This window comes from Marmota monax, unplaced genomic scaffold (assembly GCF_021218885.2).
Source record: "Marmota monax isolate L192 unplaced genomic scaffold, Marmota_monax_Labrador192_F-V1.1 WCK01_AAM20220418_F8-fsc00031, whole genome shotgun sequence".
Classification (NCBI taxonomy): Eukaryota; Metazoa; Chordata; class Mammalia; order Rodentia; family Sciuridae; genus Marmota; species Marmota monax.
Genome location: NW_026695197.1, coordinates 2,717,504 through 2,742,199, shown reverse-complemented (window position 1 = coordinate 2,742,199; position 24,696 = coordinate 2,717,504). Strand labels below are relative to the sequence as shown.

Sequence of the window (24,696 nt, the reverse complement as noted above, 5' to 3'; positions counted from 1 at the left end):
AGGGCCTTGAGCATACTATGAAAGTGCCCTATTGCTGAGTTTCACACCCTCACTTCCTACTGATGGTTATAGAGAGGATGCATTCTCTATTTAGGCCAGAGTAGAACTAAGAGTATAGTGATTTTCCTAACCTATAAGTATGGTCAGCACTGGGAAGGTATGCAAAGGAAATTCTCTAGTCAAGAAATCTTTAATATCTGTATACATTCTTGTACTTATAATGAGCAAAGATTTATTAATTGGTTTTAACTTGAGCATGGAAATTCCTATTCGAATCTCTAGAGAGACTTTATGTTTATAGGCTGCCCACCATTTTACAATAAAGCAGACTGTGATGCTTTTGTTTATGTATTCTTTCTTTAAATTCAGATGTTGAAGAAAAGACACACTAAAGAAACTGTTCTCAGGAGAGCCAAGAGGAGATGGGCACCTATTCCTTGTTCAATGCAAGAGAATTCCCTGGGCCCCTTCCCTCTGTTTCTTCAACAAGTAGGTCTATATTTTTTCTGTTTATGAGTGTTTTATTTATGAGAGTCTTTTTTGTTCAGGTTTAGAAGGTCATAGTAAAGACAGTAGAATGAATCAGACATAAATTTTCTATGTTCATAAATGAATATACTACCAGTGTAATTCCACATCGTGTACAACCACAAGAAAAGGATCTGAATTAGATCTAAGTTATACTCCGTATATGTCTAGCACGTCAAGATACATCTCTACTATCACATATATCTAAAAAGAACACATAAATAAATAAATTGATTAAATATGTTTATGAAGTATAATAAAAAACAAAGTCAAAAAGTTATTAAAATACTGATGATATCAGATGGACTCTATAGCCATTGAATGATCTTTATTCACTTATTCATTCATTTAGCAGATAGTTACTGAGCACCTACTATGTTCTGTGGCAGGCATTGCTTTAGGTATTAAAGATGGAAACAAGTTTAGTCTTGGCCTTTGCTCTGTGTAGTTCATTGACTTAGCAAAAGGAGGTAGAAATAGATAAATGATTATAACTCCTGGTAAGGACTTCAATGTCAGAGATATAACCATTAGAGTTAGCTGGTAATGCATGTGTTAAACACCAAGTCCTCAGATCAGGTATTGAAAACAAGAAAGAGCTCAAGGGAAGAGTTGTTTGAATTGAGACCTGAAGGATGGGACAGTTCTGTGCAGGTAAATAGTTGTGGAAGAAGAGGGAAGTAGAGGGAAGTACAGAGATGAGAGGAATGAGAGCAAGCCTGGCCCCTTAAAGGAGCACTGGAGCACTGCTCCCAGGCATGATAAGGGTGGAGCAGAGGGAAGGGGCAGAAACAGCAGGTATGTATCAAAGCTCGAAAAGCCCTGTGCATTTTCCTAGGAAGTTCCACTGCATCTTAAAATCAGGGAGACAGTTTAAGCAGTATAGAAACAGGATCAGGTTTAAACATGCTCTATATGGAGCATGGTTATGAAAGCAATTGCTGAAGTAAGTCTATGGCCTCGTGCTTGTTTCTTTGTCCCTTAAATTTCTTTACTGCGATTGCTTTTTAAGACTGTTGTGATCTGTGTGCCACTTATTTAACTTTTCAATATTCTGTTTTTATTTTTTTCTAAACAAAAATTATTTTTTAGTTTTTTAGGTAGACACAATTTTTATTTTTATGTGGTGCTGAGAATTGAACCCAGTGCCTCATGCATGCTAGGCGAGCATGCTACCACTTGAGCCACATCCCCAGTCCCCCACTCAGTTTTTGTTCTACCCAGCACTTGACCCTTTCTTCTTCCTCAATGAATATCTTACCTTAAACAGTGATGAGGCATGTTGAGAAATGACTCCTGATTATTGACGTTATCCTGATCATAGATAGTTTTAGTCACTGCATTACTAAACCTCTCTGTCCTTAATTCCTTCTAGCAAACCATTCAACCAGTTATCCTGGTGATTGTTGGATTCATTAATTTGACTGTGGTAATCATCACACGATATATATCTATAAGGGCAACTCATCATGTTGTATATACAATATTTATTTTCAAAAAATTTAATTAAAAATACTTAAGTTTTTAAGTGTCTAATTTTTTAAAAAAATCATTTAAAAATTATCAATGTTACTCTTTTTGATAGTCATCAATGACTTTCTATCTTCATTTTCTACAAGGAAAATCTGGCTTCCTTGGAATCACCTGCCTGATGTGGCCCCTCTCATCTCATTACTGGCTAATCTCCTACTCTCCTCCTGGCTTTTCTGCTCCAACAATAGTGGCTTTTTTTTGCAGAACTTTGAACACTCTGGGGACTACCCTAGCCTGATTCCGTTGTACTTCCTGTTTTCTCTGTCAGGAAGAATCTTCCCTGTTTTTTCTTATAGCTAGCTCATTCTTGTAATTTTGTGAGCTCCTCTCTCTAGTGTACATTTCAATTCCCCCACCAGTATGGGAGATCCTGTTTGCCTCAACCTTGTGAACAATGGGTATTATTTTTCTTTTCTATTGAATTCTTCTCTTTAAAACAAAAAATATATATGAATACATCAGCTGAATTTTTTAAAGATAGCATTTTAATTTTAATTTCTCACATATACATTTTTCCCTTGTAGGTTCAATCTGATGCAGCACAGAATTATACTGTCTTCTACTCAATAAGTGGGCGTGGAGTTGACCAAGAACCTTTAAATTTGTTTTTCATAGAAAGAGACACTGGAAATTTGTATTGCACCCGGCCCGTGGATCGTGAGGAATATGATGTTTTTGATGTAGGAATTTTATTGAGAAATATGACTTTATTTTTTTATTAAATTGTTCTTCCTTTAGTACTCCACCTACTCTTTCTTATCTTCTTGCACTCTATCTTAGAGGGTATCTTAAAATCAAAGGAACATAGAGTGTGCCATAATTTGGAATGCTTGGTCAATATTTCATCTTAACTTTTGTTAGGAAATCCTGAAATGAAGCAAAGGAATTTAATTATATTTGAATGTAAATTCCAGTACCTTTGGAGGAATTTGGTTTTGTTTATGAGATACTTTCTCTGGTCACTGGTACCTTTTCTTCTCTCCAGTACTTGTCCAGAGTTCAAATAGATCCTACTTCTCTACTGCTTTACATTTTTGTTTTCTTTCCACATTTATGACTTTGTAATCCTGTCTGAAAATTAGATGAAGAAATAAAAGTGAAAGAAATAAAACCAAGCTCAAACAAAGGCTAGTAAACAAGCATTCTGATAGAGAAAAGCTTGTAATCAAAGACAAATAAGTCAGACAATTTTCATTGTAATGTGGTAAATACTGTGTATGATGATTTGGGGGTTCATTAATTTGACTGTGGTAATCATCACACAGTATATATCTGTATATTCTCCCTGGTGGGTAGGAGGAAGGATTCCCTATTGGAAACAGAGATTCTGTTTTTATAGGCGGAAAGAGTTTCTGGGCCAGCAAACGTGGGAGACATCCCCCATATAATATACTTTACTTTTGCTTAGAAAATGTTCAACTCAGTGAATACAGTATATTTCTATAAATAGAGTGTATTTCTATACAGACTGAATAGAAATACATTTTATTTGACCATATATTGCCTTTGGTTAATTAGCAATGGAGAAATTAGTAAGTGTATTTTGTTAGAAAAACTCTAGCAAATATGTGATCTATAAGGTAAAATAATAAAAGGGCTTAAAATGGAAAGATTGGGAATTATTACTTTATGTAAATCACATAGTGGGGATTTTTCCCATTGCAGTGACATTATTTATTCTTCCAATGTGACTTTATGATTATAGAGAAAGTAAGGTCTATAATCCAAGTTATTATAGCCCAAATAATGCCTCAGAACAGCATACAGAGTTCCCGATTTTGCTATATTCTGACCTAGGTTTTATTTGAAGTGAAGCCATTTCTACCAAATACTAAAATTTCTTTGCTATAAAATGTTTCTCCATTTGGTGCTTTGATCTAAACAGCATCAAATACAAATCTTTGAAATTGTTGCTGAAAATATTTGCAGTGAAAATAGTTGATAGAGCATCCTATCCTTTTGCTCTAATTGATATTGACTTTTGAAGCTACTTTTCCTGTTTTATAGTTGATTGCCTACGCATCAACTGCAGATGGGTACTCGGCGGATTTACCTCTTCCACTACCCATCAAAGTGGAGGATGAAAATGACAACCACCCTATTTTCACAGAAACAATTTATAATTTTGAAGTTCCAGAAAGTAGTAGACTTGGTAAGGCTGTTTCTATATTAAATATGTTTGTGTGCATTTTGGAGACATTGATTTTTTTTTTTTAATACTCATGGCCAGGTCATTGTGAGGTAACACTAGATTAGTACCTACTTATTAGAAAACTTTTATTCACATTCTATTAACATGTATCTTACCAGGTGTTTCAGTAATCTTTTTAGCATTGTCAATGTGACACTAATGGACTATAATGGCAGCCAACAGTTATTCAAGCTTTGTATCATATTTGACTTATGTATTTTATTTCATTTTCTTATTATGTGGGTTTATTACTATTGTCACCTCCAGGGGGAAATGAGCAATAAAACTAAAAAGTAGTGAAGATTTTTAAATGAGGTTTCATATAGAGAGGTGTTAAATGACATCCACTGAGAACACAATTTTTTAAACATTTTTTTGTAGTATCTCTTCTTTCAAAACTACTACTTCAATACTTCCAATTTAGAATGAATACTGGAATAACATTAGAAAAAGTTACATAATGCATTCCCCATCCTAAACACTCTCACATGTGGAAAATCAAAGTATTTCAGTTTACTTGGCCCCTAAATGTAGCATTCATGATGTCTTCTGAGACTTGTAAAATGAAGAATAGGTATCCTGTAATAAAGTTGAAAGAATGTGCACCCCATCATGAAGGGTGACTTTTCTAACTCATCTATTAAGTTTTCTCAGGGTCACTTAGATTTTTGCAGCATTATTTCAATTATTTTTCCTCTTTATATTTTTCTTTGATAATTTGTTGTCATCAATGTAAACCTGTTTATTATCTACATGTACAATTAAAAAACACAACGATCATTGGTTTGGAGTTTAGAAAACAGAATTTTTCATGGCGGTTCTCTCATGAATTCATGAGAACTCAGGGAAGTTACTTTGAGTTCTCTCACTTGTAAAAAGAGCTAATTACATTAGATGATCAATACTGTTTTTTAGCTTCACAATTCTATGACTCTGTTTCATTTTTCCTTTCTCAAAAATAGAGAAAACAGTTCCAGAATTTTTATATTGAGGATTCTGCTTTTTTTTTTTTTCAGTAGCAGTAGAGAACCTAGGGTGAATACTTTGATGCCACCATCAACACCTGGTTCTTGAAGTAATCACATCAGGAGATTTATGCCATTTAAGGCTTTCATACTAAGAAGTTGAAAGAAAATGAATCAGAGCTTAGAAAACAACAACAAACAAATCATAAAAAGGAAATACTGGGCAATTGGACTATTAAAGGTCAACCTGACTATCTATATGATCTTATTCTAAATAGCCCTTAGTTTAGCACTTACTTAATCAAGAGTTTAATTTGCAAAAATCTGAATTATTTAGGAGACATGGTTTATTCTTCCAGCTAGGTTTGTTATTGCAAAGTATAAGAGTATATATTGAAATAATTTTTATTGCCATTTTTTAGTAATGCATTATCAAGCATTTTAAATTGTAAGCAAAATACAAGCTGATTCTCAGCATTAAAATGTTTTATTATTCATATAAAGTCATCTTTATTAATTCTATGTAAAGAGAATTACCTCTGGTAAGAAATACATTTTGAATGAGGAGTTCACCATCACTCTTAAAGTTTGAAAAGTATAGATACTTCTAAACATGTTTTGCAATTGTGGAAATTAAAAGTTCTTTTTTTTTTTTTTTTTTTTGGTACCAGGGATTGAACTCAGGGGCACTCAACCACTGAATCACATCCCCAGCCCTGTTTTGTGTTTTATTTAGAGACAGGGTCTCACTGAGTTGTTTAGTGCCTCACTCAGTTGCTGATACTGGTTTTGAATTAGCAATCCTCCTGCTTCAACCTCCTGAGCCACTGGGATTACAGGTGTGCGCCACTGCGCTGGGCTTAAAAATTCTTTTAAATGCACAGGTACAACAGTGGGAGTGGTATGTGCCACAGACAGAGATGAACCAGACACAATGCACACACGTCTGAAGTACAGCATTTTGGAGCAGAATCCGAAATCACCTGGGCTCTTTTCTGTGCATCCCAGCACAGGTGTGATCACCACAGTTTCTCACTACTTGGACAGAGAGGTAATAGCCACATTTTGCAGAATGCCATTTTACTGGGAGTTGAGCGCCTTTTGCTCCTTTGCTATAATTTGTTATCCTATGGATTAAGAATTTATTAATTTATTACAGTTTTAAGACAATAAGGATTCATTGCATTTTTTCTGTCCTTTACATTCTATTTCCTTGTCTGTGGTTTCTTGGTCCCTGTTCAATAAAGGCTCCAGTTCTCAGGTAGGACAATAAGTTTTGCTTATTTCATGCATATAGATCATAACTTGATCCCTCTTCAGTTATTATAGATGTACATACTTTTTATCAGAAAAGGATCAGTTCAGATAAAGGTGTTGAATCATTAAAATTCTGTAACACTATTTCAATGATATTAATAGTATATTGTCATTCATATAGTAATTTCTGCTCAAATTATTTATGCATAGATTTATGTGGTTTTTGTAATTTCCTTGTTTGACTAGATAGGTGCTATGTCTAACCTATAGAGGAGAAATGTCACGGTCAGAAAGACTGAATTGACCAATTCCAATTATTTCACAGAAACTTCCAATCTTTTGTTTTTACTGTTTCTCTGTCCACTCTGTCAGGCTACATTTAAATCAGAATTATATCTCATTAACTGAGACAAAAGAATCAATTTCATATCTATAAAATAGCTTTATTGGAACACTTCAATGATCCCTATTATGAGAATAAAATAAATAGTAGGGTTGACATGCTAAGGAGATTATGAAAGAGAAATCAATGTAATTGACACCAAAGACATAAGAGAATCTATAGAAAGGAATTGAATGTAATCTAAAAGTTGTAGTTACCATCATTTTAATTTTTTCAGGATTGGAGCATTTATGTGGTAAAGCACATAACGATAATAACAAATAAGAAAGATTGAAAGGGATAATGTGAATGTTTTTGTATCTTTGGTACATGTACAGTTAACATGGCAATCAAGCAAGACAAGGTTTTCCCATTTATTGCAAATGGAAATAGATGATGTTTAGAAATATTAACTATTTTAAGATTATAAAATGTATTTGTTCCAGTTTAGGGGAAATCCAGGTGTGTTTGCCTCATGTAAAAAAAATAATCTATTGGAATTTTGTGTGGAACAGTCGGAGTGTGTTGTAGAGAACCACACAGGAACTAAAGAAATGAATAAGGGAGAGAAAGAGACTGAATTTAGGTGAATGGAAACACAGTGTATCAGACAGTCCTGAAGTTTTGGGGAGGGACATTGTATAGTGGGGATTTCCACTGTGGAAAGGAAACTGGGCAAAATGAAGACTGAGGGATGAGAGAGAGCACAGGATCCAACAAAGAAACCAACAGAAGGCCAAAAATGAATAAAATAAGAGGCTACAATGATGAATGTTTCACAATCTAATGAATTAATTTCACATCACCACACCATGTGCAGAAGTCAACAGTGGCTTCCTAATTGTTCAATCCAACAGTTATGTCTCTGCTTCTAGTTGGCACTTATGAAAACTGTCTTCCCTTGGATTTCCGGTTCCCCTCATTTCACTGATCTTTCCTTTTTAACGTGCTTTGCATTGACTTCTTATTTTCTCTATGCTTCAAATGCTATTGTTCCTCATGTCCTCAGCTCTTCTCATCCTGTACTGTCTCCTGGATAATCTGATTCCCACCACAATTTCAACCACTCTCTACATAATGATGATGCCCAGGTTGGTATTTCTGCCCATGATCTCTCCATTAAGTATGGAGACATATACCCAGGTACTTCTAAATTTCTTTCATTCAATTTACCTTAGGCACGCAAAATTCAGTATTTGTAAAATAAAACTCTTATTTTTATCCCTTCACTCTATAGTTCACACTTTCAGAGAACTGTCTCTCTTTCTGCATCTCCAGCATTGGCCAGTCATATTCCTGTCCACCTGTCCAAGTAGACACTTATGCATCATACTTAACCAGTTCTCTCTTTTCTTCTTAAGTTGTATATGGAATCTACTATCAAGTCCTACTCCATTGTAATTCCCAAGTGCTTTCCTGTTACCCTTTCCTCTGTCCCTATTGCTTCTGCCTCAGGTTTGGACACCAGCCTTAGGTTATTGTAGTTTGTGAGTGAGCTCATTTAGCTTACTCCAAATTATGCTCAATCTTCTTTAAGACTCTTCTTTCTAAAACTCAAATGTTTCTACATTGCATTTTCTCTGCTTCCCCTAAAACTTTCCCCTATTGTCTGTTAAAACATAAACCTAAGTTCTTAGTATGTCATTGTAATTTAACCTCTGCCTACGTTTTCAGTTTTACCTTTCTCTACCAGATTCTTAGAATATATGGAAGTACAGAAATCAAATTAAAGCATGAAAATAGAAAAGGGTACAATTGAGGCTTCCTTTATGAAATTAAACAAAAGTATCTAAGATTAAGCATTGGCTTTGTTTTCAGGTTATAGACAAGTACACATTGATAATGAAAGTCCAAGACATGGATGGTCAATTTTTTGGATTGTCCAGTACATCAACTTGTATCATAACAGTAAAAGATTCAAATGACAATGCACCTACTTTCAGACAAAATGCTGTAAGTATATAATATAAAAATCTGTCCGTCTTGTCTCTTTTTTTTTATTAATCTGAATTAATAAAATATTTTTCATACTTTGAAACACATGTAATTCATGAATAATGTTAAAATTTATGTACATTATATAATACTTTCATTTATTAATACTATAGTATTTATATGATCTACCTCATAGGCCAATGACATTCTAGTCTTCTCATGTAGGGAAGTTCTTTTATTTAAAAGATAACATTGAATGAAATAGTTCTACTTATGATTCATGGTCTTAAAATAATCTATAAGAATAAATGTTTTTTTTTTTTGTGTGTGTGTGTGGTATGTTTAACTACTGAACCACATCTGAGCCCCTTTTAGTTTTTGAGACAGGGTTTCACTAAGTTGCTTAGGGCCTCGCTAAGTTGCTGAGGCTGTCTTTGAACTTGGGATTCTTGTGCCTCAGCTGCCTGAGCTGCCGGAATTACAGGTGTGTGCCACCATGCCTGGTGCCCAGCTAAGAATAATTATTTTTAAAGAGGAGGAAACATTTTACTTTCTTTGTAAAAATTTTCTTTACAAATCAAATTTTTAATGAATTCTGTTTCTTTCAGTATGAAGCAACAGTAGATGAAAATACATATAATGTGGAAATCTTACGAATACCTATAGAAGATAAGGATTCAATTAATACTGAAAATTGGAGGGCTAATTTTACCATTTTAAAAGGAAATGAAAATGGTTACTTCAAAATTAGCACAGACAAAGCAACTAATGAAGGTGTTCTCTGTGTTGTAAAGGTACAGTAACAACAATTTATTAACAATGTGGAAGCTTCACATATTTTTATCAGCTTATGGTTTAATCAACTATAAGTAGTTTCAGATCATGGACTCTACCAGCTCAAAGAGAACTTAAACCTATTTAGTCTGGCTCTTCCTATTTGAGGCCTGCCTATTCTGTAATTTTACTGCCAGTTACTAGTCTCAGAGCATATGCTTGAATATTAATTATCAGGATCTCTATATCTCCATTGGCAAATTATTCTATATTTGGAGAGTTCTGATTCTCAGAAATTATTACTCCTATTATGCACAAATTATTCTCCTTATAATCTATGTCTTTCATCCTGATTCTACTTCTAATGCTATTGAGAACTCATACAAATTTTGGAAAATGCTGCCATATCTCTTTTCTAGGATATATTCCTAATTCTTTTAATCCTTACATAATATAAGTTAGAATCACACTTCTCATTATTTATATATAGTTACATCTGCTCCTTTAGGGGCAATTTTGAAGTTTAAGTATAGTAGCATTTCAGACAGCACAGAATAAACTTATTTTTTGTTCTATATATTGCACATTTGGTAGAACTGCTACATTCTAGGGCTCAGGTTTTAAGAAAGGATGGGCTCTGTTTGAAAAGGATACTGGTTTTATATTTCTAGACAAGAACAAAAAAGAGTAGGTCATTCACTGTATGAAGGAAATAATGTAGTGCAATAATATAGTGGCATCTTGGTTACATAGACCTATTTGTAGTTGTTTTCTTTTTAAGAGTTTTCAGGGATGATATACTATGGCAAGTTCTATCCAGACGTGAACAGTCAAATATATTCAAACTTCTCCCTTTTTCAGTTTGAATAGTAAACACCAGCTACTTTTAAAAAATTAAGCTTTATATTAAGAATAAAATAAGAAGAAATAAGAAAATGTTGTTAATTATTTTTTTCTGCCTTACTGGTCCATCCTGTACTTGGACTCTCCAGAAAACCAAGTCCAAAACAATATAGATAGATATTTAGAAAGAGAATCCCTGGAAGCCAGAGTGAAACAGGCAAATAAGACAAGGAAGGATGAAAGCCAATCACGTCTGAATTCTTGGGTGTTCAAGCATTCAAGAAAATTTTTAGACTGTACCCCAGAATTACCTGTTCAAAGATGGTCACCCTAGGCATTTACCCATTACCCCCATCCTTAGATCACTCCCCTGCACTCTGGGCTGGGCAGTGCCTGCCATTTGTCAAAGGAACTTTCTGGCTTCGGAGGAAATTCTGAGTCTGAAGAGCTGAATCTTTGGTGTTCCAGATGTGAATCAGTGTAAATGAGCTCTGTCCACCACAGCTGTGGCTGAACTTAAGGGTGGATTGAAGGGTTGTGGTGTATAATTTTTTTTTTTTTTTTTATAAAAAGTGTTGTTATGCATCTAGTGCAGTTTCCAAGGCTGGAGACTTCTGTAGTACAGGAATTTGATTCAAAATTGATGTAATTGCAAATATTTTCCTTGCATCTCCTTTTCCTCCCTACCACACACATCTTTTTTTTTTTTTTTCTTCCTGGAAATAAGTCAAAGGAGTAGTCTGAGATCTAGAGTGGATAGTTTATGCCACCTGAAGTAAGAGACCCAAACTCAGAACTTTGAAAGTGCTCCCAATCTGCTTCTCTGTCAGAAGGCAACTCTTTAGGTTTCCCTCATTCAAGGCCAGTACTCAAGGCCCATTTGAAGAAACTGTATCATAAACATTATTATTATTATTATTATTTAAAAATCTCGATGGTTTTGTTTTGCTTAGGGAAACAAAATTTAAATAGCATTAAGAATTAAAAATTTTGACCAATTAAAAATAATCTCTAGTAAACTTTCTCAAAAAATGCATTTTAAAAGAACCTCATCACTGAGTATAGGTAAATATATTCAGTATGTCTTTTTTCCCAAGGAGTACTGATCACAGATATTAAAGTTTTTGTCCAAATTTATTTGGAAATTATAGCCTAGATCCTGAAATATTTCTGATTCCAAGTGAGTGGTAAACATCAGTTTCACTTCTTATGAATGTCTTATTGTATTACACTGCAGGAGTCCCCAGAATGGACACTGATTAGATGACATACTTTCCTATTCTGTCTCTAGTTCAGTTTACTTAAATTTCATATATGAAAAATATAAAACATTCTCTGCCCAATAGTATTTATTTTCATTATTTTTTATCATAATATAGTCCAACTTTTATTTAACAATTTTATCTTAGCTATTACTTCTAGTAACTACTTTTAGTATTTCAAGAATGTTAAAAGTAGTTGCTATGAACCAGGCACACTGTATATCATGGGGAATGATACTAGGTCCTTTATGTATGTTATATCTAATTGTCATATCCCCTTTGGGACTAAGCATTATTTTCTTCAATTTATAATAACATCAACAAAAACAATAATAACCTGGGCTGATGGAAGTAACTCAATTCCCAAACATTGAATATACTGTAATTATCCAGCTTGGAATACAGACCTGGTTAATATTGTTCCAAAGTCAATGATCTCTCTATTACTTCCAGTCTTGCCCCATTAAGCCCACATAGCACTCTGTATTCAATATATGATAGTGTCCATTTGCTGCTTCTTATTGCAGAATCCAATTATATTCTCACATTCACAACTGATAGTAAACCAACAGTTGCAATAATGACTAATATTTTTTATTCCCTGAGTGCAAGACCTCATGTCAAGTGTAGTATCTTATTTGTTTTAGATGTCAATAGATAATTAACTTATAATTAACATGTCTTTCATTTTTAATTTAAGTTTTGAGTAAGAAGCCCATTCAGAAGTACAAAAGTAAAAGTGTGTAATAAAAAGTAATTTACCCAGGTCCCCCAACACTCAGTTCTTGGAAGAATCAATAAATGTGTTACCCATTTATTGATATTGTTTCAAAGGCATTTTATGTACATGCAATTGTGTTTAAGGAATTTTACCATGTTTCTTTATTAAGCATGTATTAACATATCTCTGAAATTATTATATTTCTCACTCTGATATTTCATGGTATGAACACAGTATTTTGAAGTAGATAGAATAGAAGGGGCTGGACACCTGAGGAATTTTCAAGAAGCATGTTTATTGACAGCAGGATTCAGAGGTGGCTCTGGCCTAAGAATTCTTCCTCTGAACAATGAGTGTAGAAATTCTTTGAACTTTATACCCAGTGAACGGGGCTGGGGTAGGGGTGTGTGTGTGGGGGGGGAGTACACAGAGGTTTCACAAGTTTGTTTGCTTTTTTTCTGCACACCTGGCATTTATAAAAAAGAGGAAACTACCAACCACAGTGCCCTTCTGCATGCAGAAGTTTTTGCTGATAGAAAGCTTTCTGAAGAAGAAGAATTTATATGTTACAAATATAATGGGGGTTTCTGTTTAATTATGGCAAGAGTCTTCTGGGTGGGGGTTTCTGGCCTGCTTCAGTATTTTTAACCTGTTCCCTCTCCATGAATTTAGATCATATCATTCTTTATTCAACAACTTATCTCTGAGAAAATTACCTATTAGATATGATGTTTTCATCTTTAATAGCTATATGTTATAGATTTTATAGTATAATACTCATATAACATGAATATAAAATGTTTTATCAATTCCTATAAACTGAAATTTAGGCTTATCAATGGGAATTATAATCTCTTTTGTGAATTCAAAATTTTCTACAATGAATAGCCATGTATACATATCACTTTACAATAATGGAAGATAAATTTATAGAAATGGAATCACTTAATTAAGATAATTTCTATTTTTTATGTGATAAATTAAATTTTTAATGTTCTTTTCTTGTTGAGGTTTTTTTCCTAATATCTATAGGAAAATTATCTATAGATAATTTATATCTAGGATTTATGTCCAAATCCACAAATGAGAGATTTGCTTATAGTTTACTTCTTTTGTATAATTGATGTTTTTTTACTATCAATTTTATGCTTGTTTCATTAAAATAATATATCTATTTTTCTTTTTTCCATGCTTTGAAAGAGTTTTAAAAAACTCAAACACCATTGAATTAAAAAAAATGTATTTCATGTTCACAGCAACACCAGGTGATTCTTACTCTCCCTCCTCCCATTTCCAGATGAGGAGACAGAGACAAGTAATATATTATAATTCATAGGTGCCTAGGACAGATGATTTGTCCCCTGAATTTAGGTCATCACATGTGTAATTATCCAGGACAGATAGCTCTGTTTTTATATTCAGAATGCCAACCCAGACCTTATGAAGGCAGGGTCCTTATTCATAATCCCTGTGCTGTTCTTCCAGCTGGGTACACTTGTGTTACTTGGCTTGATAAAGCAACACCTTCATTGGCATCAGGGTATCTTCTTTTATTGGAACTTTGATTCACTTCTATTTTTCTGGGTTTGATTTTTAAATAATCACCTTCTGTCCTTATCAGCTCCTTTGCTAAGCTTATTCATTTTTAATCTGAGTTAAATGCTATTTTTTAACATTTTGATCAATAAAAATTGTATTTGTCATATTATGTCTCCTTTCCATATTTATGGAAAATCTTAGAAAACCTGAATTTATTGGAGTTCCTTTAGTAGCCACATTGGATTTAAAAGTATCAAATTCTTTTCCTTGGAAAATGTTTGAGACTGTGTAGTTGTACCTTTAAACTCAAGTGAGACATCTTCTATTTTTTACCAGTGCATTTGAAATTCATCTTTAAGTCTGGTAGCCTGTCTTCCAATGAGGATTGACCTCCTTGTTGGTGAAATATGCAGTGTTCTTCTCTACTCTAAGGGAATTCTCCTTTTCCAGTGTTCTGGTTTTTACTTTTGAGAATCATGTTCAGGAAAAATGCACATTTTTCTTTTTCTTTTATACCTGAAGGATTAAGTAATCAGTAGAGTAAATTAAGAATTGTTCAGTTATATTTCTTTTGCTTAATAAATTAATAAAATGCAAACATTGTTTTTTGTTAGTTTATCTTATTATTGCCTTATAGCATTTTGACTGTTAACAACAGCAACAAACACATCACTATTCTCTCAATTTTCCTGCATAATACCTGGTTGTAAGGACAGGTTAAAAACAATTTAATTTATCAGTTTTGATTTCGTTCAATGTTTAGCCAGTGGTTGTACTGATAAGCAGAAAGAGAATCAGAGAAAGTATGTTTTAACTTTACTGTGTGGTGGAAAATAGTGTAAAGCACTTACTGTACATTAAAGCAATAAATGTCATTCTTAAACCAACTGAACAGACCAGAAAGTTTAGGATAGGAAGCTGTCCCAAAGTCACTTAGCATAGATGTATTACAGACAAGGTTTGGACATATGTCTATGGTTCCAAGCATGTGCTGTTAAGCATTATGTTAAGTTGCTTCTCTTTGTTGTGACCTTGGAAAGTTATCTTTGTATTATCTGTAAAATGGAAATAATGCTTCTCTCTGCCTAACTAATAGTTACTCAAACACAATGAAAGTGAAAGCACTTGGTGAACTATAGAATTTTATTATTTTATTCTAAAAAGTCATACCATATTCTTGGGACCAATGTTACACTTTTCCATAACAGATGACTTTTCTGTAACTATAGTATGAGCTGACTGTGCCTTTATCTGAGTCCTGGAAGATCTCTCCACCTCAGTGTTTTCTTTTCCTGTCAGGGCCAACAATAATGCATATGGATTTGAGTGAGGACAGCATTGTTCTTCATCATTCTCAATCTGGATGGCTCTCAGTTCCATCTCCGCTAAAATACATGTCCTAAGGAGTTACTAAAATTTCAGGGAAGATATGGGATATTTTTGAGCAATTCTTATTTTTCCATTGGTGCATTATAATTAGACATAATAGAAAATTCATTCTGCTGTATTTGTACATGAACATGAAGATTTTTTTTCAAATAATAAAACAAAAACACTGCTGGTGGAAGAGAATTTACCTTTTTTCATTAGTCATTGAGATTCAGCCTACCAGATTTCATATCTTTTGCAGAGTTTTAAGGAACTAAGGTAATATCCAACTTAAGCCTTGAAAAATTACCTGAAGAAACTGTAAGCTTAGCAAGATTTTCTGGATCACATAACTGCCCCTCTACTTGTGCAACATTGCCAACAGTTGCCCTTCCACTCTGCATGGGCCTGCCATCATCTATAATTTGTTGAGATGGAGTTCATCAGCATCAAAAAGAAAATATTAGCCTTCTTTTCTTCTTGACTTTATAGTGTCTGGGATATTCATAAAAATAAAAAGCTTCACCTATGTTTTATGTATTGTATAATTCAAAAATTTTCTTGATTTCTTAGAGGGTTCATGATTATCAATCTCTCATTCTGTTAATACCTGGTTGTAAGGACAGGTTAAAAACAATTTAATTTATCAGTTTTGATTTTGTTCAATGTTTATCCAGTGGTTGTATTGATAAGCAGAAAGAGAATCAGAGAAAGTGTGTTTTAACTTTACTGTGTGGTGGAAAATAGTGTTTTAAGGGTTTTGCTGGATTTACTACCTAAAAATCAATTACTAAGGTGTTGACTTAAAAATTGACAGAGGCTAGTGAACCAATTAAGCAGCTTAGTTTAGCAGAGGGATTATAGCCAGCTGGTTAAGGAAAAAGACTTGAACCAAAGAACCTGATTTCAGATTCCAGCTCAAACACATACTTTTGGCTTTAGGAAAATCAGTTTATCTCTCTCTTTTCCAGTTTGCAGCTCTGTAAAATGGGGAGGATGATAATACCTACCCCACGAGAGTATGAGGATTCAGTATATTTGTCTTCACTTCTTAGAAAAGGGGTGTGTATTTAACAAGTGCCATTAAGACCTCGTGTTTCTTTGACTCCTTTCTGTTTCCTCTATCAGAATTTCGCTGGAAAAACTAACTATAGACAATGCCAATGTATTATTCTCCGATTGTCAAAAACATAATTTGCATAACTATAGGTAGTAAGGGAACCAACAAAAAGACAAAGTAGACTCCTAGGAAGTAATGAGACCCTGGATGGATTTGATCAAAGAAAAAGCTGCTATGAGATGCCTTAGTTAAAAGCCTTATAGGGAATTAAAGCAGACATTTGGACTATCTCATCTATCAGACAGAAAATAAAATCATTGTACCTTTTGAGTTTTGTTGAAGTTAATATCTAACTTTAGAAGAATTGTCAAATGCCTGGGTCCCCAAGTCAGTAGGAAACAGTCACAGTTGCTTTTCCCTAGAAAGTTAGGTGACTCCTAAGGCCAGTCTGCTAAATATTGTCTTCATTTTATGGTATTTCCATATTTCAGGACAGTTTTCCTTAGTAAGAAAGAAATAAAAGAAAGTTTTCCTTAGTAAGAAAGAAATATAGAATTTCTTTCCTACAATTTTATAAAACTACCTACATAAAGTTTTGGATGAGTCTTACCAAAGGCTTTTTAGCTCAAAATCACCTCTGTCCTTAACAAGGGATAGAAGTCAATATTGAAAAAAAATGTGAGAATGAACTTATTGTTCATATTGACAAAAGTTCACTTGCTGTTTGAAATATCAAATGTATTTTACACTGATGTGGATACATCTGTTTTTATTTTTATTATAAAGCCACTGAATTATGAAGAAAATCATCAAATGATCTTAGAAATTGGAGTAAACAATGAAGTTCCATTTATTAGAGATATTGCAACCAGAGTACCCACCATGAATCGAGCTTTGGTTACTGTTCGAGTGAAGGATCAGGATGAAGGGCCTGAATGTAACCCTCCAGCTCAGTATGTGCGAATTAAAGAAAACTCAGCAGCGGGGTTAAAGGTCAATGGCTATAAGGCATATGACCCTGAAACTAAAAATAGCAATGGCTTAAGGTACAAAGAAATCTATAATCATTTATTAATAATACATTTGTCACAATTGAAATAATTTCTTATTTTAAAACATATCACGATGCCAGAGTTTATTCTTATTTTTTTTAACAGATACAAAAAATTGCATGATCCTAAAGAATGGATCAGCATAGATGAAATTTCGGGATTAATAACAGTTTCCAAAGTCCTGGACAGAGAAGTTATGGCTCCCAGAAATGATGTTTATAATGTTACAGTCCTGGCAATAGACCAAGGTAAAAAAAAAAAAAATCTAGTGTTTCATAAAGGAATGGAAGAACAAACTACAATTATTCCTGTGCAGAATTATTTTTGTGATAAGCATATGCAATTCTTAGAAATTATCTTAAAGACTGTTCTTATCTGTCTTAATCATCTAACAAGGTGAAACTGCTTAGCAACAGAAACCCATCTCTTATTTATCTGTGTATTCTCAAGATGTATGACAGGACCTCAACTGCTTATGTGGTTCTCTATGTTAAAGGACAAAGATAAAATTTAAATCTAGAACTAGATAAAACAGACTCATGAGATTCCTCCAGGTCTCTTTGTGTCACTTTAAATTGAGCTTTTAAATAGTCCAGGTGATTATTAGGTCAAGATGATCCTTTCCTTGAATTATGTTTCATAAATTATCCTAGAATATCCCAAGTCTGGCTTCATATTAAAATTAAAATGTCAAGGCATAGATATTACCTTAGACCAATTGAATCAGAATATCTGGTTGTGGAACCTGGGAATCATATATTTTAAAAATTTCCCTGAGTGGTTTAAATACATGATGGGATTAAAACCTAACTAAAGTTAGGATAAATTTCTGTAACTGTCTTGCTGCTTATTAATATTTGCACCAGGAATTCAAGGAAACAGAATTTGCATTTCAGACATTTATATTTATTATTTGGTAGTAATTCTGGTAAAAGATGTGTTAAAACTTTTATCTGATATTATTAACAGCTGTAATTATTTTAAATTATCTGCAGATTTTATTTATTCATGTTCTTATTCACCATGCCTATAATAATCAGAGTTTATTTTAAAGAACTCATACATCATTGGAACTGGAGACTGCCAGACTAAGTGAAATAAGCCAATCCTCAAAATCCAAAGGCCAAATGTTCTCTCCGATTAGTGGATGCTAACCCCAAACAAAGGAGATTGAAATAGAAATCCACTGGAATAGACATAGGGAAACAAAGGGAAGGGAGGGGGTGGGTAATAGGAAAGAGTAGAATTAATTGGTCATAACTTTCCTAGTCTTGTGTTTGTATACACTATCAGAGAAACTCCACATCACGTACAACCACAAAAGTGGGATCCTCAGTAAAATAAGTTATTTTTTTTTACTATGTACGTATGTTCTGCCAAAATACATTCTACTGTCATGTATAATTAAAATTTTTTTAAAAGAATTCATATGTCATATATAGATTATAAATGACTTTTTCCCCTTAAGAAACCACAAAACAAGAATTTAGAAGCAATGCTAAACCTGGTTTCTTCCTCTTCTCAGATGGCAGATCATGTACTGGAACTCTTGCAGTGAACATTGAAGATGTGAATGACAACCCTCCCCAGTTACTCCAAGATTACCTTGTAGTTTGCAAACCAAAGATGACATACGTTGACATTTCAGCCATCGATCTTGATGAACCTGTCCATGGAGCTCCATTTCATTTCAGCTTGGCAAACACCTCTCCAGAAGTCAATAGAATATGGACCATCAACAAAGTTAATGGTATTTAGTCAAAACTCGTGATTTATATGCTCGGAAATGAAAGAATTACTGGAGGATGGATTTACTTGTTTACTTACACAAAACATAATGCAAAATTGATTTTCAGGAGGTCAAATAATCTTTTACAAATACTGTGTGGTGAGTGTGTTACATATTATAAATAAAATGAAGGGAATCGTGACTTTTATGCAAGCAAAATTTACATTTACAAGACAGACAAAATATGCTTTTCAAAATATTGGGCAGCTTATTGTTAAGATAAATTTTCATCGTGTTTTTTAATTAATACTAGTCAGGGAAAAGAGAGACCAGAAAATGTGTAGCTTAAATTGTATTGTAAACAGGCTCTGGAAGTGAGGACTCTGGGTGAATGAGACAAATATACTGTGGTATTCTGTACAGGAACATGGTGGAATATGAAAAGGGGCCTTGGCATTGGAACCCCAAGAGATACCTCCTATGATCATAGTTTTTTTGGGGGGATGTAGTTCTCTGTATTTCATTCATATTTCACTCTGTTGTTTTGTTACTGTGTCATTTTTTTTTTTGTACCAGGGATTGAATCCAGGGGTGCTTTAACTACTGAGTTTCATCCCTGGCCCTTTTTATATTTTATTTTGAGACAGGGTCTTGCTAAGTTGTTCAGTGCCTCACTAAGTTGTTGAGGCTGACTTTGAACTTGCCATCCTCCTGCCTCAGTCTCTGAAGCTGCTGGGATTTGTCGTGCTGTTTTATGCAACTGGACTTTTGGATATTCTGTCCCTTCTTCCTAGAACAACTCCTTTATTATTTCTTACTTTATATTGATTTATAATATTTTTGGAACACCTACTATTAGGCAGTGTTCAAGATCCCAAGGAGGTGTGTGTGTGTTTGTGTGTGTGTGTGTGCGTGCGTGTGTGTGTGTGTGTGTGTATGTATAAATGAATAACAGACACAGTCCCAGCTGGGATGCTCAACCTCTGTGAAGTCTTTCTTGAATTATAAGGAGCAGCACCACAGCCTTATGCTACCTGCATTATTTCACCTTTCATCTTGCATTGTCACATGGGTTCCTCTGTCCTCTAGCACATGGGTTTCTCACAAGATTTGTAATTCTTTGTTATTTCCAGTACCTAGTCCAGTGCTTAACAGTTCCTAACTGTTTAAAAAGTATTTAATCAATATTTGATTAAGAAGTATTCATAAAAGAAGAAACATACTAGAGGAATAAGTGGATTGTTGTTATTAGAGTCTAGAAGGTTTTTATAGGAATGCTCAGTTTGGGAGGAAATTCTGGCGATGAAGAGTCTTAGGAGCCAGACTGAGTTAACTGACTTTGGACAGTAGGTGACAGCAGGTATGCACAGGAAATGTTCTCAGAGGACAGCGCCATATCCAGATTTAGGCCCTATAAAGTTGACATTGGTGACAGGAGGACAATTTGAAGAGGGCATAATTGAATGATAAGGAACATCAGAGGCTGCACTTCTGTGAATAAATAAAACATGACCATGGCTCAATTGGTAATCTTGAAGGAGGAGTGGGACTTGACAGTCTCACTCTAGACATTTATGGTCCTGAAGGCTCCCAAATTAACCCAAGTAGTAATTCACATTCCTTGAAGGACTTTAAGATATGAGGTTCAGCCAAACCCTTCAAGTTCTCAGAGTTAGAAATTCCAGATGACTTCTAGTATGTACGTTTTGCTAGTTGGTTATATTTTTAAGTCTGTTATAAAAATTCAAGGAGGTTGTGATTACCATTGAAAGTCTGTGGAGTTTTTAAAGTAAGGTATTAAGACCACGGGAGAAAACTATGACATTAATGAAAACAAACTTTTATGATGTTCATTATCTATTTTTGCATCAGTCTTATAATTAGTCTGAGTGATACAATCAGCTTTTTGGTGTTGCAATTACTTCCAGATGTAAGGCATTAATCATGAAAGATCTATTGAGAGCCTTAAAAACTTTCTTTCCCCCTAAAGATAAGGAACAGACACCAGAAGGTAAATGGATAAGAGAATGCAAATTCTTTATGTGTGTATGAACTGGTACTAAAGAAAACTGCTTGAGCTGCATATTAAGATTGAATCTAGCACTACTAGTTTGCATAGATAGGAATATTAAATATTGCTGGAAGGCTACTGGGTCATTCCAATGCCAAATTATTTCTTTATGGCCTCCTTCCACAGAGTTATAAGGGGTAACATGTTAAGTTATAGTATTCTTTGAAAGGGTTGAAGGTATTTCTCCATTTGTATTTATTTTCATATGGCTGGCAACTCCTAAGAATAATGCCTTTAAAAACAAGTGTGGTCAAACAGATGCTAAGGGAAAAAACACATGATCATTCGAAAACAACTTTTTTATTTTTTACAAAATTTTCTTACAGATACAGCTGCCCGTCTGTCATACCGGAAAAATGCTGAACTTCAAAAATATATCATTCCTATTACTGTGAAAGACAGAGCGGGCCAATCTGCAACCCGAAACTTGCGAGTTGATCTCTGTGACTGTACTCACCCCAGTCAGTGTGTCTCAACTTCAAGAAGTGCAGACGTGTCACTTGGAAAATGGGCCATCCTTGCAATATTACTGGGCATAGCACTACTGTTTTGTAAGTATTGTCACTTACTTCATGTTCACATGCATAGTAGAAGATCTGAGTGCAGGACTGGGTCTTCAGTCAGCTTGTGCAAGCATCCATCAGATGTGAATATCCTCAAAAGTTCCCTTTATGTTATTATCTGAGTTTGTTTTGAGACCTTACTGTGGAAGGAAACATGCTCTTTCTTGAGATAGAAAATTTCATATTGTGGACAGAATTGTTAAATATTTTTTAAGATTGCACTAAATCTACTAACATACAGTTTCTATTCCTTGATCCTGGTGTTACCACCTTTTAGGGTTAAAGAGAAGCATCTAAAACTCCTGATATGAGAGTTCACAAAAGCCTTTCATTTCATGTCTTCTTGCCTTTCAGCCAAAGACATGGGGGAGATGTTCAGATCACAGAAATCTCATCTTGGGTTTATCTTGCAAATTTTGAATTCTATTAGCCTCCCTCATGCCAGCTATGTAGTTTCTAATGGCACCATAATTCCCCTCTGCTTTTACTTCTGTCTATGCTCTAGCTTGGATTAGCTCTGTTCTGTGATAGGAGTAGTGCTTAAGAGCAAGATTCTGGATTTATACCCAGCCCTTATTATCGCAAGCTATAGGTCCTGGGGCAAGTTATGTAACTTTAGGTTTTCTAATCTGCAAAAGGGGACAGTTGTGATAACCTACTGTATGGGGTGGCACTGAGGATTAGCTGAGTTAATTCACCTGAAATGCTTAGAAAAGTGTCTGGTAAATTTCTAGTAAGTGTTTGTTATTTTTCATCAGCCCAACTATCTTATCTATCTATAGCATAAATGATATATATTAATATGTATATATAATTTATTGGTTCTTTTTAGTTATACAAAATAAATAAATAAATAAATATATATATATATATATATATATATATATATATATATATATATTTAACATCTACTATATACCAGAAAAGGAGCACTCTTGAGTAGGCAAAAGTTGGTACACTTTTTCTATAAAGGACATGAAAGCATATTTTTTAAACTGTGCAGACAGTTTCAGTTGTATTTAATCAAATCTGCCCTTGAAATTAAAAGTAGCCATAGGAAATATGTAAATGATGGACATAGTTGTATTCTAATAGAATTTGATACAGAAGCTAAAAATTCAAATTACATGTAATTTTCATGTCATTATTTTTATTGTTTTTTATTATTATGTTTTTTTTTCAATCATTTAAAAATATAAAGTCTTAGCCCATGGTCCATACAAAAACATATGGTGGGCGATTTGAGGCTATAGCTTTGCCAGTCTATTATAGGGTCTTTAAATCATTGTAGAGTTGTTGGTATTACTATTGGTTTTATTATCATAAATTATGAACCTCCCATAATTATGATATAGAACAAAAATTCTAGATAGATAGATGCAAACTAGGTTTAATGAAGATACTTAGAGATAAATCTACTCTTAGAACAGAGTCTGTTTTGAGCTGGGCATGGTGGCACATGCCTGTAATCCCAGCAGTTGGGGAGGCTGAGGCAGGAAAATTGCAAGTTCAAAGCCAGCCTCAGCAAAAGTGAGACACTAAGCAACTCAGAGGGACCTTGAGTTGCTTATTTGTATTAATAAAATACAAAATAGGGCTGGGGATAAGGCTCAGTGGTTGAGTGCCCCTGAGTTCAATCCCCAGTAGCCCTCTACCCCCCAAAAGAAAAGGATCTGTTTTGTCATGTTTTTATATAGACTAGTCACCCTTTTGGGAATCAGTAAATCTCTTTAATATCTTTGTATTAAATGAATGTCAGTGATTTTTAAATGTGTTACTTAACTCATATGTTTTAATGTGGTGGGCAGAATTCCCTTAAATCAGAAAATTGTCAAATCACATATACGATCCTTTCAAATTTTAAAATCTAAGCTAAGTTGTGGTTTATTAACTTAGAAGGCCAAGATAATTCACGGGAAATTGTGCTTGTTAGTTTCATTTTCTTCTAGTAGCCCCTAAGTTATGAGAAATGAGGAATGATTGTAGTTGTACGTGGTTATTTTATTCTGCATATGTTAAATTAAGTTTTTTTTTTTTTTAACTCAGCTGTATTGCTGACTTTAGTATGTGGAGTTGTTAGTGCCAGAAAAGGGAAAAGTTTCCCTGAAGATTTAGCACAGCAGAACTTAATTATATCGAACACAGAAGCACCTGGAGATGATAGAGTGGTAAGTAGGCATTTTTTTTTTTTTTGGATGAATCTTTATCTATCTACTATAGTTTGCTTCCTTTAACTCATCCTCATGAAGCTTTTCCAAAATATAGGAGTTTATTTACATTTCTAATCAGGTCCAATTTTGTAAGTATAAGTATTTGGTTTGTCAGTATTCAAATGTTTCTATAGTAGTATTTATTAAATATATTAAACCAGATTTGTGTTTTTGTTATATTTTTTGACTTTATTTATTTATTTTGAGACCTTTGAGTCAAATGAATTGACTGCTTTTTAAAAAAATTTCTTTTTTCCATATTTTAAACTGGTGCATTAGTATATAATGGTGGGATTCATTATTATATCTTCATGTATGCACACAGTGTAAATATATGATTTTCTGGAATTATTTTTTTCTTTCTTTAGTATTATGATTTAAAGCTGATTCTTTGATGTGAATTCATTGTGACAAAAATATTTTGGCCACTCTTTTCAATTACATTTCCAAAGCTTATTCATTTAATCTTATTCTTTGATTATTTTGTAATAAGATTTAAAAAACTTTCTAAAAGTTTTCAAGATAAGTAGGAAAATAATCTGTTTAAAAATTGTGATGGGGGATTTGGACCATTACTGTCACCCTGTTTCCTTAGAGCTGCTTGGTTCTATGCTTATCATTTTGTGGGATAGATATGAAAAAGTACTTACAAGGCATGGCTCTTCTTACGGGAAACAGAATCTACTTTAATGGAAAAGATAAATAAAAATATG

At 33.7% G+C, this 24,696-nt stretch overlaps 1 protein-coding gene across 2 annotated transcripts in view; it reads left to right on the top strand.

Annotated features, from left to right (window-relative positions):
* Positions 1-24,696, top strand: part of Dsc3 (desmocollin 3) — a 46,406-nt gene that overhangs the window by 8,836 nt on the left and 12,874 nt on the right. For both annotated transcript variants that reach the window (XM_046428361.2, XM_046428362.2), the window contains exons 4-14: positions 370-489; positions 2,586-2,741; positions 4,069-4,213; positions 6,102-6,268; positions 8,675-8,809; positions 9,400-9,585; positions 17,145-17,404; positions 17,516-17,658; positions 18,936-19,160; positions 21,537-21,761; positions 23,820-23,941. In XM_046428361.2, coding sequence (XP_046284317.1) covers positions 370-489; positions 2,586-2,741; positions 4,069-4,213; positions 6,102-6,268; positions 8,675-8,809; positions 9,400-9,585; positions 17,145-17,404; positions 17,516-17,658; positions 18,936-19,160; positions 21,537-21,761; positions 23,820-23,941 — 1,884 coding nt within the window. The remainder of the gene's footprint in view (positions 1-369; positions 490-2,585; positions 2,742-4,068; positions 4,214-6,101; positions 6,269-8,674; positions 8,810-9,399; positions 9,586-17,144; positions 17,405-17,515; positions 17,659-18,935; positions 19,161-21,536; positions 21,762-23,819; positions 23,942-24,696) is intronic.